Here is a 16,359-nt window from a genome sequence, read left to right as displayed (position 1 = left end):
CAAAAAATTAGCCGGGCATGCTGGCGGGCACCTGTAGTCCCAGCTACTCAGGAGGCTGAGGCAGGAGAATGGTGTGAACCCGGGAGGCGGAGGTTGCAGTAAGCCAAGACCGTGCACTGCACTCCAGCCTGGGTGACATAGTGAGACTCTGTCTGAAAAAAAAAGAAAAAAAAAAGTGTATTTAAAGAGTAAATGTCTATTAAGTTCAACAGAGCTTAAAAAAAAAAAAGGAGTAAATGCCTAGCAATAGAATAATTAGATCAGGGCTGGGCACGGTGGCTCACGCCTGTAATCCCACCACTTTGGGAGGCTGAGCTGGGTGGATCACGAGGTCAGGAGTTTGAGACCAGCTTGACCAATATGATGAAACTCCATTGCTACTAAAAATACAAAAATTAGCCGGGTGTGATGGTGCATGCCTGTAGTTCCAGCTACTCGGGAGGCCAAGGCAGAAGAATCGCTTGAACTCGGGAGGCGGAGGCTGCAGTGAGCCGAGATTGCACCACTGTACTCCAACACTCCAGCCTGGACAACAGAACGAGACTCCATCTCAAAAAAAAACAATAACTGGATCAAAGAATGTTACATTCATTTACATTCTGGTAGTGGTAAACTGCCTTCTAGAAACATTACATCAATTTATGTTCCCACCAGCAATATAGGAGTGCCGTTTTTTTATTTTTATTCTTGCCAATAATGGGTTATAAATGTTTCAACATTTGCTAACCTGACAGGTGAAAAATCACCTCTTTTAGATTTCTGTATTTTTATTTGGAAATACTGCTGAAACTGTTTTTATAGTTTTGGCCACTCATTTTTTGTAAGCAATTTTACACCCTTTGTCCATTTTCCTACTGTCTTTTTCTTATTTCTATTATTTCTCTGTGTAGTAAGCAAATTAGTCATTTGTTACAGTTTCCAGTATCAAGTCTTATTTAGAAAGTCCTTTCCGCTCAAAAGTTTATAAATTTCACCTCTGCTTTATGGTTTCTTTTTCTACACTTCTTGGATCCATTTGGAATTTGTTCTGGATGTGAGGATTGAGATAGAATTCTTTTTTTTTAATCCCTGAATAATTAGGCAATGGTTATAGTTCCATTTATTTCATAATTTCTCTTTGCCGCACTGATTTTAAACAACATCTTTATCAGAAACTAAAAATTTCCATACATAATTGGGTCTACATATAAACTCTACTCTGCTTAATTGTTCTTATTTATTTAATTTTTTTTTCCTCTAGTATCAAACTGTTTCAACTATTTCAGCTTTTTAACAGGTTTTAAGATCTGGGAGAACTACAAACCCTCTACCACTTATCTTCATTTTCAAGTTGTTCTTCTTGGTTGTTCTTGTATGTCTATGATTCCAAATGAACTTTGGTATCATTCTGTCATTTGTTTTTAACTAAACAAACAACAAAACAACCCTGTTGTTTCCACTGGGATGCCATGCAATTCAGACGAAAGTCTTCCCATCCAAAAACGGACTGATTCTTTCCTTTACTTAAATCTTGTTCTATGTCCCTCAGTAGAATTTTGCACATACAAGTCCTACACATTTCTTATTTAATTCATACATAAATACTTTATAGTTTCTTCCATTATATTTTCTAACAGGTTATCATTTATTTCCTATCATAGTAGGAAAACTATTTGCTTTTATGTATTCATTTTATAATCTACCATCTTACTGAATTTAATTGTTTCTAACTTTTTATCAGGTAATTTTCCTGGGTATACTAGACAAATTTTATCCTGCTACCTCACAGAAATTTTGCCTCTTCCTTCCCAATATTTACAACTTTTTTTTTTTTTTTTTTTGAGACAGTCTCACTCTGTTGCCCAGGCTGGAGTGCAGTGGCACAATCTCGGCTCACTGCAACCTCCACCTCCCGGGTTCAAGGGTTCAAGCTATTCTCCTGCCTCAGCCTCCCAAGTAGCTGGGATTACAGGCACCCACCACCATGCCCCGCTAATTTTTGTATTTTTAGTAGAGAAGGGGTTTCACCCTGTTGGCCAGGCTAGTCTCCAACTCCGAATCTCAAATGATCCACCCACCTCATACTTCCAAAGTGCTGGGATAAGAGGCGTGAGCCACCATGCCCAGCCTACATTTCATTTCTTTTTACTGTCTAATTACACCATCAAGAACTTCAAAAACAATGTTATGCATTTGTAGCGATCATGGGTATCCTTGTGTTGTTTTATTTAATGGGAATGTTTTTATTGCCCGGCTTATTTTTGTACTTTAGTAGAGACAGGGTTTTGCCATGTTGGCCAGGCTGGTCTCCAACTCCTGACCTCAGGTGATCCACCCACCTCATGCCTCCCAAAGTGCTGGGATTACAGGCATGAGCCACCGCGTCTGGCCATCTATTCCTACTTTTAAAAACAGTTTTTAAAATTAGAAATAGTTGCTGACTTTTCACAGTATTAAAAATATTTGTGGCTGGGTACAGCAGCTCATGCCTGTAATTCTAGTACTTTGGAAGGCCGAGGTGGGTAGACTGCCCACACATAGGAGTTAAGAGAACGGCCTGGGCAACATAGTAAAAACCTGTGAACACAGGAGTTAGAGACCAGCCTGAGCAACACGGCAAGGACCTGTCTCTGCTAAAAAACTTTTAAAAAATTGACCAGGTGTGGCGGCATGTGCTTGTGGTCCCAGATGCTCGGGAGGCTGAGGTAGGAGGATTGTTTGAGCTTGGGAGGTTGAGGCTGCAGTGAGCTGTGATTGCACTACTGCACTCCAGCCTGGGTGACAGAGAGACCCTATCTCAAAAAAAAAAAAATTGCCTTCCTATTTGTACTACTATATTTTTAACATATCCTCCATTTAAATCTTTAAGAGTTTAGTTTTATTGGTGCATAAACATTTATTGTTTTCTGAAACAATATACTAAGTATAGTAAATTAGTCCCCCTCCATATCATCTTCAAAGCCAGATGAAAGCACACTCTAACCCACAATGTTACTGTCTATACATGACCATTGACTAGTTCACGGTTACAGCTAGCTAGCTAGGTCTCCAAGAAAGGAAGTATATTACCCAGTGATGAATATTAGTCAACTTCGCCAGGAAATAGCAAGAGCTATTAGATATTTTCAGAATTTTATAATGGCGACCAAAAAAAAAAAAGTAAAACAAGTCCCTCTAGCATGGCATTTATTTTCTCAGATGTTTCTCTTTGTCATTTTAAATACATGTGCACATATCCAATGCAGGGATTTAAAAAAAAAAAACCCGAACTCCTGTGATAATGAAAATGTCTCGAGCCCAATATATTACCTGCAATATGTCTCTATGCCGCTGTAATGTATGCATCAGGGCCGCATTCAAGGAGGGGACACCTGCACTGTTGGTATATTCTGCCATTTTATCGTTTACCCCTGTAAGCTAGAAATAAAGAAAAAAAAAATAAAAATATTTTACTAAGCACTATAAACAGCTAAAAGCAAATTATTTGCCTATATGCCCTTTTGACAGCAAAACAAAACAAAACAAAAAACAAACAAGATATCAAGTAAGAATTAAGCATTCCCCCACATAATCCATAAAGACCAAAATAACATCATATCACCTGAGAATGGCTGTCATCAAAATTCAAGTGGTGTGGGGAGGTACACATCTTGAATGGAATGGATAATTCCATTAAACATGTCTGTCTCAATACAATCCAGGATCCTATCTAACAAGTATACAGTTATTTGCAAAACAGCCATTTAACAAAGAACTTACCCTTGCCAAAAGTTGTTCAATCTCAATCGCCATTGTCTCAAACATTCTGTCTTGGCTTGATCCATTTAAAAGGGGTGTTGTATCAGAACTAAAAAGAAGTTCAGTTAAAGAGGATCCATTACTCAAATGCAGTCCTTTAAAACATACTTAAAATAATAAGGTAATTAATATGAACCATAAAATGAATTATGGATTATGTTATATAGGGTTTGTGAGAAACAATCTTTTACATTTTTACCCCAAAGGAATTATGGTTCCTTCAACCTCAACATTAAGTTCTCTCTTCTTTCCTTGACTCTTACCAAGAGGAAATAAGATTGAGGTTTAAATGATCCACAGATTGGATAACTAGCTAACGAATACTCAGGAACTGGCTTTAAATTCAATATATACAGCCACCTGCATACTGTGGTACTAATCTTCTACATTTCCACTTACAGTATGCAATCATCTTTTTGTTTCGTAGAATTGTGTTAAATTGCCTTTTCAAATCTGAATGGTCAAAAATCTATCTTTTTATAAGTGAAACTTATGTTTGACAGATTCAAATTCTAAACCCACCTGTCCTGAGTGTTTCTTTTGCCTTTTCTAAAACACCACTAACTTTCATCAGGTTAGGTATGTATTAGCATCCGATGAGCAGCTCAATACAGATCGGAGTTATACCGGACACAGATAAATGCCCAGGCAATGACTATGCTCTCCAATCTTACCAAAGACTTTGTCCTACCCTGTGACAGTGCTTGGGTGTGGCAAATGAAAAAGATTAAAAAATGCTCTGTAGACTACTAATATAAATCCTCCTCTACCAGATATATGAAAAACAACAATATGCCAATAGAATTAAAGCTTCACGAAGGGAGGAAAAAACTGCTCTATCCTATTCATTGATATATGCCTAGCACCTAGTATAGAGCCAGGCACATAGTAGATGCTCATTAAATGTTTGTTGAATGAATGAATGAGAGAGCAATCTCTACTACTGGTTATTCCATACTCCTTATATTCATATATTCATCAGGACAGTGTAAGACTAAAAGGAAATGGCCAAAAACTAATTTTTCACAATACTAGGATTCAGTTAAATTTAATTCATCTTATAGGTGGGTAATGAATGATTCATAGACCTTGAAGTTTTCAAAATACAGAAAGTTAAAAAAAAAGAAAGAAAGAAAGAAAGAAAGAAAGATTCCTGGAATAAATAATATTCTAGTTATTGCTTAGTTGACTCATTGTGACATGCTTCCAACCTGGGCATCAAACAAGACACTTTAGAATACACATCAAATCTTGATCCTCATGGCCTTAGATTTTTATTTAAAAGGGTAGTTAGGCTGAAGTAATTCTACAAAGCCAGTTTCAGTTTGTGGTAGAATTTCTTAGGAAATGTTTTCAAGATAGTTTTTCCTTTAGAGGAATAAAAAAAGTATTAGTTCGTGAAGCACACAAAACATAGAAAATGCATAGAAAGAACATTCTTCATTCTCTTGCTAAATAAAGCCAAGTCCAAAGCAATGCAATCTATTTGATGTGTTAGTAATTTATTTTGAGATCCTAGAGTCAATGTTGGCCCTGCTGCCTTTACAACCAATGAGTCCTTATGAAAAAGAAACAGTACTTTGGCTATAGTGTTGAAATTAGCTTTTTGTTCAAAAGTACACAATATAGTAGGGTTTAGACTGTGGGTCTGGAGATAGACCTAGATTCAAATCCAAGCTCAGATTTTATTGTTTTTATTAGCTGACAAATATCCTACTCACTTCTAATCTTTGAAAAAGTATGTAAAATAAGTGCGGATTAACAACAACTCTGCTACCAGCAATTTCACCACTAGGTATATAGAAACATTCTGTGTAAAAATGTTCCCAGCAGTATTTATAGAAAGTGCTTACCTAACATATAATGAACACTCTATGTCAGCTATCAAAATTGTTATTATTAATTAGCAAAAATTAGAAACAATGGCCATCATCAAATGATACAGTCATAAAATACTACATATAAATTACAAATGAATATACCAGAGTTAAATGAATCCATTGCTGAATCTCAAAAATGTTAAAGAAAAAAAAAGTTGTAAAATAACTATACTATATATATACCATATAACATAATAGAATACGATGAATTGCTCAGGAATACAAACATGCAGTAACAACACATGTTGATTAAGGGGTGGGAGAAAGTGGGGGGCCATAAGGGGCTTCAATGGAATGAGTAATTATCATTTTTTTAAAATGGGAGAAAGGCACTTGGGGGTCCATGATATTACTCGTTGTAACTGTCTTAAATATTGCCTAATTTAAAACAATTTTTTTTATTTCTATTTTTTTTTAGAGACAGGGTTTCACCATGTTGCCCAGGCTAGTCTTGAACTCCTGGGCTCAAGTGATCCATCCACCTCAGCCTCCTAAAGTCCTGGGATTACAGGTGTGATCCACTGTACCTGTCTACTCCTAATATTTTCTTGAAACAAGTGGATGACTTAAAGTGAGCATAAGCTTCAAAGATAAGAACATATTTTCCATACATTTAATATGGTAATATACTAGTTTCTCCAAAAAGTACCAAAATTAAAGACAGCTTTGATAATGAATAACAAGGATACACAGTGCATTAGATACCCTCTAATAGAATAAACACCAGAAAAGCAGTATGTATACTTGGTACTTGGGTAGATCCACAGGTCCATTTAGCAATTGGAAAACACAAGAAATACATACCACATGGGCAAATCAGCCACCTTTTCCCTACACTGGCTGAATTAGACACTCATATTTTTAATACAAACTTATTCTGAGGTTCTAGCAGGCTTCTCCTGACACTGTAACAATCTTTGTCTAAAGATTCCAAATAAATGCTAGTCTCAAGAATTTGGAAGAATTTTAGTAAGTCACTAAAAAATAAAACAGTCAATGACAAAACACCAAAACTTCACCAACAGACCAACTTACAGAAGTTATATATTTTAGTTTGTTTTTTAACACTTTAAAAGCATAGTTAAAGCATAAGAGACAGAATCTGGTAGTACCTATACCTGTCGCGTCTTCCATCTCGGGTACTGCTATGACTGTAACTTGTACATAGTTTGCTGAAGGAAACTAGTTTCAGGTCAAGTTCATTTTCCAGCTGTCGAGCCTGTTTCCTGAGATCTTTAACAAAATTACAACAACAAATAATTAGACATAAAAAGTAGACACAAAAATCACAAGACTATTCTGAAGAAAACAAACTATGACAATGATCATATACTGATCTAGCTACACCCATAAAGAAAAGTGTTGGCTGGACACAATGGCTCACGCCTGTAATCCCAACACTTTGGGAGGCCAAGGCAGGCAGATCATCTGAGGTCGGGAGTTCGAGACCAGCCTGACCAACATGGAGAAACCCCATCTCTACTAAAAATACAAAATTAGCCAGGCGTGGTGGTGCACTCAGCTACTCAGGAGGCTGGGGCAGGAGAATCGCTGAACGCGGGAGGTGGAGGTTGCAGTGAGCTGAGATTGTGCCATTGCACTCCAGCCTGGGTGACAAGAACAAAACTATGTCTCAAAAGAAAAAAAAAAAAAGAAAAAGAAAAGTCTTAAAAGAAGGAAACCAAGGACTTGCCCAGCAAAGCAGATTAGTCACTTATAAACTTCAGAGGGGACAGGAAGGGAAGTAGTAATGGGAGATGCAACTTTGCAGCTTTACTCTAAAGATGGCTAGAAAACAAAAGTTGTTCTACCATTCCTGAAACTATTTATATAGCGATAACTAAAATTCTGTAATTCAGAGAAAAACAAGAAAAGAATACAAATCACAAATGAACTAAAACTATGGTTTATGACCAGCATTATCAACTTACCAGTTAATGTTATAAGAAAGAAGCCATTATTCTTTTGAAAGAGATTTTGCTTTTTATGTTCCAAAGCTTTATTAGGCTCATGAACTTCTTTGCATAATAGCAAAATGACTTTTTTTTTTTTTTTTTTTTTTTTTGAGATGGAGTCTTGTTCTGTCACCCAGGCTGGAGTGCAGTGGCATGACCTTGGCTCACTGCAGACTCCACCTCCTGGGTTCAAGCAACTCTCATGCCTCAACTACCTCCCAAGTAGCTGGGACTACAGGCACATACTACCACACCTGGCTAATTTTTGTATTTTTAGTAAAGACAGGGTTTCACCATGTTGGCCAGGGTGGTCTTTAACTCCTGACCTCAAGTGATCCACTGACCTTGGCTTCCCAAAGTGCTGGGATTACAGGTGTGAGCCACTATGCCCAGACCAAAATGACTTCTCAATTGAACATAAAGAAAAAAAGTTACCATGAAAATTGCCTTTTTCTTTCTTTTTTTCTTTTTCTTTTTTTTCTGTTATTAGAGATGAGGTCTCACAATGTTGCCCAGGCTGGTCTCGAACTCCTAAGCTCCAGTGACCCTCCCGCCTGGGCCTCCCAAAGTGCTAGAATTACAGGCATGAGACACCGCGCCTGGCCAAAAATCGCCTTTAAAAAACTTACTGAGGCCAGGCACAGTGGCTCACGTCTGTAATCCCAGCACTTTGGGAGACCAAGACGGGTGGATCATGAGGTCAGGAGATCCAGACCATCCTGGCTAACACAGTGAAACCCTGTCTCTACTAAAAATACAAAAAATTAGCCGGGCGTGGTGACGGGTGCCTGTAGTCCCGCTACTTGGGAGGTTGAGGCAGGAGAATGGCATGAACCTGGAAGGCAGAGTTTGCAGTGAGTGGAGATTGAGCCACTGCACTCCAGCCTGGGCGACAGTGCGAGACTCCGTCTTTAAAAGAAAAAAAAAAAAAAACTTACTGAAAGTAATTTGGAGGGTTAAAACTAACAATAAACTATGTGCTACTAACAAGGTCGAATATGAGTATGACAGAAATAAGTACGTAAGTTTTAACAGCAGAAGCAAACAAGCAAGTAGATAAATTGGTTTAGCAGTCTGGCATCTAAGGGGTTGTGTGACAGAAGCCACAGTCTGGACAACCACACACTGACACGAGTATTCTCATTCAAGGTAAGTAAAGGTTAAAATAAAAGGGCAGAAGTACCAGAGGTAATGGTATAAGAATCTCTCTTTCAGTGATAAAGAATACAAAACATTATTTCAATATGCTTTTCAACCAGAAATAGAAAGCGCAGTTAACATAGTGGAGCATATTTACCCAGAGACCAAAAGCCAGTTCGAATCTCGGCACAGCCACTTACTGACTCTAAGATGTATCAACAATCTACTTAACCTATGACCTTCAGCTTCTGGTTTTTTAAACCCCTACCTTCAGTGTTTGCCTATGTATTGGTAATCATATGCTTAAAGCAGCTGGCACAGAGTAGGTTGTCAGTAATGAGCTGCTGTAATATCATAGCATGCTGCTTCAAAAAACCACAGCCTAATGACTAGTAATAAAGATATCAGTAGCCTCTTCTACATAATTTTAAAAAGTTTTCTAGCAGCCAGGCGCGGTGGGTCATACCTGTAATCCCAGCACTTTGGGAGGCAGAGGCGGGTGGATCACGAGGTCAGATCAAGACCATCCTGGCCAACATGGTGAAACCCCATCTCTACTAAAAATACAAAAATTAGCCGGGTGTGGTGGTGCGCACCTGTAGTCCCAGCTACTCAGGAGGCTGAGACAGGAGAATCTCTTGAACGCAGGAGGCGGAGGCTGCAGTGAGCCGAGATCGATCGCGCCACTGCACTCCAGCCTAGGCAACAGAGCGAGACTCTAGATTCTGTCTCCAAAAAATAAAATAAAATAAAATAAAAAGTTTTCTATCTAGTACACACATTTCAAATGGGCATGGTGGTGATACACGTTTTAAACTATAAGCACGCTTTTCTGTGATTGGAATAATTGTCTTCTCCAGTAGGAAACACAAGTAAAAGCATTTAGAAAGTATGATAGGCAAATCTGGATAAATTTAGAATGAAGTTTCTTAGACCAAGGGGCTGATAGTGACAATATTGTGGTTTCTAGAGGCTTCAGTGGATAGCAATAGAAACAGGTCAAAGGAATTTGGAAAGTAGTTTCTATGCTGCAGTAAAGCAAAGAGAGAGTTGGGAGAAAAAGGTGAGCTTCTCTGCTCTTGTTGATCACCACGGTCCAGGAATGAGTTTTACGTAAGCTCACTTTATCGGACTATATTTTCAGGAATTAAATAAATGCATTTGTCAAATCACAAGAAGGTTTTTTGGTGGGAGAAGTATAGCAAATGTAACTGCAATTCACACAGGTTCTCTCAACTTTTTCATTAAAACCGATTCTAAGACTCCAGAGCAGTATGGTAAGTTATTTTCTCTTCCTTAAAACACCCAATCCTGAAGTTCCCAGCCTGTAGTTGTCATGCGGACCCAACAGGAGACATTCTGTCTCCCATTCTCTTCATACTTCCTCCGGCGGACCGGAATGCAAGTTCCTCCTTTCTTTTCCCACTCAGATTTCCAATAGTGACCTCAACTCCACTGCGCCGACTCCTCCAGTCTCCCGGGCTCTGGATCTTCTCCCTCAACATTCGTTTCCTCTCAGAGTTCGTACCCCAAGCCCCTTCGTCCGAGTTCCATTACTCCCTCAACATAATTCTACCCAGGCGATTCAGATCCCTCTTCCTCCACATCCCCGCTCTGTCCACTCTGTCCAACCCCTGCCCCACGTCCCGCTCACAGGGGCCGGCCAGGCCAGACCCCTATCCCAGACCGTTCGGTATCCCCAAGGCCCTGGGGCTCCCACTTAGGCAAGCCCCGCTGCTCAGCTCGGCCGCTCCGGGGGTCTGGTTCTTTCCTCTGCTGTTTCTCCCAAGATCTGTCCTCACTCAGCCCCTCTCACCCTCGTGGGACGCACCCGGAGGCCTTCTCGCCCTCACCTTCCCAGTAATTGCTGGTTCCTGCCGCCATCTTTGTTGTCCAACGTCAGCCGGAATAGGGGAGCAGACGCGATGCAGGCCAGAAAGTCACCACCGCGCCTGTTTCCGCCCGGAGCGCCAGGGCCGACGGGATGCGAGCCTCCGCGGACACTGCCACCTGCTGATCAATTCGTTATCTTACAGCTTTTAAGTAGCGACAGATAAAAAACTTCAGCTTTAGCTCCTGACACTCTCAGAATGTCTGTCTTTCATTCCCGCTTTCTGCGCCCCAAACCATCATCATCTCCCTTATCCCGGCTTATCCTTTCTCTCAGCAGGTGCCTACTTGACTGGGAGGAGAATCATCCTCAGGCAACTCCCTCAATTTCCTTCACCTTGTCTCTAATGAGTATCTTCAGCCAATTTCTTCTTTTCTCATACACAGAGACCCTTTCTTCCCAGAGCCATTTCCTTCATCCTACCTCCCCGCCTGTGCTCCATCATCCACATTCTCTAGCATATGCGCTCTTCTCCACTGGCTGCTTTCCTTGTGTCTACAGTAGTTCTAGTTCCAGCCCTCTTTCCTTGTCAGCCGCCACATCTAGAAAGAGCGAACTAACTGCTTCTACATGCTCTCGGCCTGAGCCCTCAACCTGCTAAAATCTGCTGTCCAAACCCACACTTTATAGATACATAAATTATCTGCTGGTGCTGACTTAATTCTAGTCAAGTGTAGAAACCTTAATTCCTGTAAAGTTCTTTCCCCCACTCATTTGTAATATAGTTGTTTTTAAGTATTTCCTCTGCTTTCATTGAGAGAACCACATCAGTCAATGTTGTAATATTTGCTTCAAGTGTCAGGCATAAGTTAGAGAATTCAAGATAAGAGGAAAGCTTACTTGATTTATGCATATTTTACTCTTCTTCCTTCCTAGTGTCCCAAGATTCCTTTTTTTAATCGTTTCCTTTCTGTTTCAAGAATTTCCCTCAGCCATTTTTTTTTTAAAGAGTAGGTCAGCTTGTTATGCCCAGACCGTTTATTCCCCGAAGAAGACCACCAGAGTCCAGAGTCAAAGCTAAGCAGCAAGGATCTTTATTACAGGTTCGAACCTGGAACTCTCCCTCGCTCGCGAAACGAGACGGGCAGGAGAGCTCCCCCACTGAGCTCCGAGCAGTGTTATATAGTCTAAGAAAAGGGGGCATAGAGTTATTATACAAATCAGATATATGATTGGCTAGTGTTTGAACAAGGCGATTTGGCTAACTATGATTGGTTCGTGCCATTTCTGATATTTCGGTTCAACCTTTGAGGTGGGAGAGCAGGTTTATGGCAGCAAGAGTTTATCTTACTTAAACACGTCTTGTGACCTTGCCTCAGAACTTACAAAATCTCTGGTATGTGCAAAACAAAATCTCTGGTACGTGCAGAAAAACAGGTGCTCACAGAACTTACGAAATCTCTGGTATGTGCAAAGATTAGAGAGCAGAACAAAGGTGTAGCGGGAGGGCGGGTACACATCTATCTTTGTGTCCTTTCAAGCTGGTGACAAATTCTATTAGTTTTTCTTCATCTGAGAATGTCTTGATTTCGCTTCATTCTTGGGGGATCGGATATTGTTGCCAGATATAGAATGTGAAGTTGACAATTTCTTTTTTTCAGCACTTGAAAAATGTGCCAATTCCTTCTGGCCTCCATAGTTTCAGATAAGAAATTGGCTACAATTGGAATTGTTTTTCCACTGTAGCTAAAATATATTTTCTCTCTCACTGCTTTCAAGAACTGTTCTTTAGTTTTCAGAAGTTATGATGTGCCTTGGTGTAGATTTCTTTGGATTTATCCTGTTCTTGATATCCTCAGCTTCTTGATTATTACATTTATGGCTTCTGCCAAATTTGGGGGATTCTCAGCCATTGTTTCTTCCAATACTTTTCCTATCAAATACTGTTTCTCTTCTTTTTCTGGGAGTCTGATGATGTGAATGCTAGATCTTTTGTTAATGTCCCACATAGCTCTGAAGTTATGCTAATGTTTTTTTCAGTCTAGTTTCCCTCATTCGGATTTGGTACTATCTACTATTCTGTCTTCAGATTTGCTGACGGGAAAGTATGTCTTTCCTTTGTTCCCTCCATTCTGCTGTTGAGCCCATCTGTTGAGTTCATGTCAATTATTGCATTTTTTATATCTAAAACTTCTGTTCAGTTCCTCATTATATCTTCTGTTTCTTTGCTGAGACTCTTTTTATCATTTGTTCTAAGTTTGTTTGTAATTGCTCACTAAAGTATTTTTATTAGAGCTGCTTTAAAGTCCTTGTCAGATAATTCCAACATCTGTGTCATCTTGCTGTTGGGGTCTGTTGTCTTCTTTTCACTCAAGTCGAAATGTTCTGGGCTGTTGGAATGACAATTTTTATAAATTGTATCCTGATGTTTTAGGTATTTGTTATGAGATTCTGGAATTTAAGTTTTCTGTTTAAGCAGATTTGCTCTGACACATGCTGCTGGGGGGCATAGGGAAATGCTTGCTACTTCCAGGTGGGAGTGGAAGTTCCGGCCCTGCCTTGGCCTTCATTGATTCCCCAGGGAGGAGGTGCCTTGTTACTGCTCCCCATGTGGTCCCCATTGCCACCATGGCAGGGAGCCTCATTACTGCTGTTCGGTGGACAAGAAGTCCAAGTGGGTGTGGGTGGGGCACTTCATTACAGCTGGTGAGTGTGGAAGCCTAGCCTCCTCTCTCAGCCCTTGATGGCAAGGAGTGAAGATGGGCCTCAGTTTTTTCTGTGGCATTTGTCCAGAGTGGTGAAATTATTGTCCAAAAGTATTCTGTCTTGTTAGGATACCTGTTTCCTGGTCCATTGTCTGGAGAGAGAAGGCTTTCCATTTTCCTTTGGGCTTTTCTTGTCTGCACCCTTTGGCATTTCTAGGTTGCCAGCTTCTCCAGCACTCAGTATAGGACATAGGAAACAAAAAGGAAACCCAGGGAACTCAGCTTCATGTTCTTTACATTCTGAGGTCCCTAGCTGGTCTGCCTTCTTTTTTCCACCTTTTTGAGTCTATATATATATATATTAGATGTGCTTAGTGGGAGGAATAGAAAGAAATACAGCTAATCCATCTTGTCCAGAAGTGAAATTGTCCCTTTAATTTTTAAATGTTTTAATTATCAGGCTGGATGTGGTGGTTCATGCCTGTAATCTCAGCACTTTGGGAGGCCGAGGTGGTCGGACTGCTCGAGTCCAGGAGTTTGAGGCCAGCCTGGGCAACATAGTAGGACCTCATCTCTACAAAAAATTAAAACATTAGCCAGGCATGGTGATGTACCCTGTAGTCCCCGCCACTCAGGAGGCTGAAGTGGAAGGATTGCTTGAGTCCTGGGGGTCAAGGCTGCAGCGAGCCATCACCACACCACTGCGCTCCAGTCTGGGTGACAGAGTCAGACCTTGTCTTAAAAAACAAACAAACAAACAAACAAACTGCTAAAATTCTTCATCTTGTCTTCTACTTTCTTGAATTCATCCATTCATCATCCTTTTTTTTTTTTTTTTTTTTAAGACAAGTCTTGCTCTGTCCCCAGGCTGGAGTGCAGTGGCACAATCTCGGCTCACTGCAACCTCTGCCTCCCGGGTTCAAGAATTCTCCTGCCTCAGCGTCCCGAGTAGCTGGGAATACAGGCGCCTGACACCACCCTGGCTAATTTTGTATTTTTAGTAGAGACAGGGTTTCACCATATTAGCTGGGCTGGTCTTAAACTCCTGACCTTGTGATCTGCCTGCCTCGGCCTCCCAAAAGTGTTGGGATTACAGGTGTGAGACACTGCGCCCGGCTTTTTTTTTTTTTTTTTTTTTTTTTGGTGAGACGGAGTCTCGCTCGTCACCCAGGCTGGAGTACAATGGCGTGATCTCGGCTCACCGCAACCTCCACATCCCGCGTTCAAGCGATTCTTCTGCCTCAGCTTCCTGAGTAACTGGGATTACAGGCATGCACCACCACGCCCGGCTAGTTTTGTATTTTTATTAGAGATGCGGTTTCTCCGTGTTGGTCAGGCTGGTCTCGAACTCCCGACCTCAGGTGATCCGCCCACCTCAGCCTCCCAAAGTGCTGGGATTACAGACGTGAGCCACCGCACCCGGCCCATCATCATTCTTTAAAAATTTCTGATAACTGAGAAATATGTACTTCCCATAGGATTGTTTCTATTTTTCTTGATCTTTCACAATGTAATCGTCTTTTGATAAGAACTTTTGATTGGATGCTGTGTATCATAGATAAAACTTCGTATTAATCATTTGAGGATCTAGATGATGTTGTCTTTCTCCAGAAAGAATTTACTGCCTCTTCTTGCAGGCAGTTCAGGTAGGGGCAGAGCAGCTTAATCCAGTATGGAGTGGAACTAATACCAAGAGGGATTCTGTGTTTGTTAAAATTGGTCTATTTCTGATTAGCCCTTCATTCTAATGTGTAGCCATTCAGGTTTCCTAACTGGAATACTGCTTACCAGTGCCACTTCCTTGGCAGGTACTAACCTCGTATTTTCCCCCACCCAGTGATACTGCCCAAAACTTCTGTTTGGGTTCTCTGTCTCTTGCCTGGCCTCTCTTCTGTTACCTATGAATTGAAAAATGCCTGGAGGTGAAAGTTTTACCACCACACTCACCTCTCAGCAATTTTTGTTCTGGGATCTTGATCCCATAAGTCCTTCTTACATTAGTAGTTCTCCAATCCTTCAAACAGCTGTTTTTTTTTTGTTTGTTTTTAAATCAAATTTAGCTTTTCTAATTGCTTTTGATGAGAAGCCTTTCCGTTTCAAGCCAATCCACTCATAGCTGAAAGTGGAACTAAATTTTATTATTTCTAATTTATCTGTAGATTATTTTGTATTTTCCACATGTATAATCATATCATCTGCTAATAATGACAAATTCATTTCTTATCAATATTCATTCATATATGCTATTTATATTTTCATGTTTCATGGCTGAGATCTGTTCTGATAATAGAACAAAGCTAAGGTATTAAATACTTTAGTTGGTATTTTTGTTGGCATGTTCAGGGAGGAGTTGTAAGTGCTCTGATTTTGCAGTTCTCATTTGACTAGCAGGACTCTAAATTTTCCTCCTTTTCTTCTTTTCATCACCTAATTGTCTTTTGCTTCTTTTCTTTTCATCACCTAATTGTCAAAAGTGCTTCTCCTTTTTTCATTTTTTCCCTTCACTAGCTCTTTTTTTCTTTTCTTTTGAAGCTGTGTGTTTCAAAGACTGCCTCATTAAGTCACACCTGCCCCCTTCCCTCTGGTTTCTGCTCAGATCTGCTTGGACATGTTTTTTAGATTGAGAGTTAGGTGGACCTAGTCTTTCTGGCAGTAGTTTTAGGCCAAGAACATTACTTTCTTTTTCTGGCGTCCCTCTCCTGACTTCCCTGCAGTTTATCTTCATCTGCCTTCGCTCCACAGAGCCTGTGGGATGCTACTGGGGTGGGCCTGTGAGAATCCATGTTGCGATCTGCTGATTTTCCTCGTCTTACTCGGTTTGAAGTTTCAAAATCCTCTGACTTCAAATTATGCTGGGAGCGTGATTTCTGTATACTTTTTCCTTCGTGTGCTTGCACTAATGAAATATTGGGAGACAAGGTAGCTAGGCTGCCACTAAGGTTTTCAGCGACCTGGAAGTTCGCTTTCATTCTTGAAAGGTATGTTCAATACAGAATTCTATGTTGGAAGTTATATAATGTTTTCCCCAGCATTTTAAAAGTATAATTTCAATGTACTTTGGTTTCTATTGT

At 40.2% G+C, this 16,359-nt stretch overlaps 1 protein-coding gene across 10 annotated transcripts in view; it reads right to left on the bottom strand.

Moving 5' to 3' along the window:
* The window catches only part of GOSR1 (golgi SNAP receptor complex member 1), a 55,293-nt gene extending 44,579 nt beyond the window's left edge, over positions 1-10,714 (bottom strand). For 6 of the 10 annotated variants that reach the window (XM_021928894.2, XM_021928896.2, XM_021928897.2 and 3 more), the window contains exons 1-4: positions 10,606-10,714; positions 6,770-6,890; positions 3,739-3,826; positions 3,289-3,396 (exon numbers count right to left, since the gene is read on the bottom strand). In XM_021928894.2, the coding sequence (XP_021784586.1) occupies positions 3,289-3,396; positions 3,739-3,826; positions 6,770-6,890; positions 10,606-10,636 (348 nt within the window). In that variant the 5' untranslated portion in view covers positions 10,637-10,714. Of the gene's footprint in view, positions 1-3,288; positions 3,397-3,738; positions 3,827-6,769; positions 6,891-10,583 lie in introns of all 10 variants that reach the window. The other 4 variants (XM_021928895.2, XM_009190036.4, XM_003912558.4 and 1 more) reach the window with 4 other exon arrangements.
* Positions 10,715-16,359: the final 5,645 nt, after the last annotated feature.

This window comes from Papio anubis, chromosome 17 (assembly GCF_008728515.1).
Source record: "Papio anubis isolate 15944 chromosome 17, Panubis1.0, whole genome shotgun sequence".
Taxonomy (NCBI): domain Eukaryota; kingdom Metazoa; phylum Chordata; class Mammalia; order Primates; family Cercopithecidae; genus Papio; species Papio anubis.
This window is presented reverse-complemented; position numbering and strand designations above follow the sequence as displayed.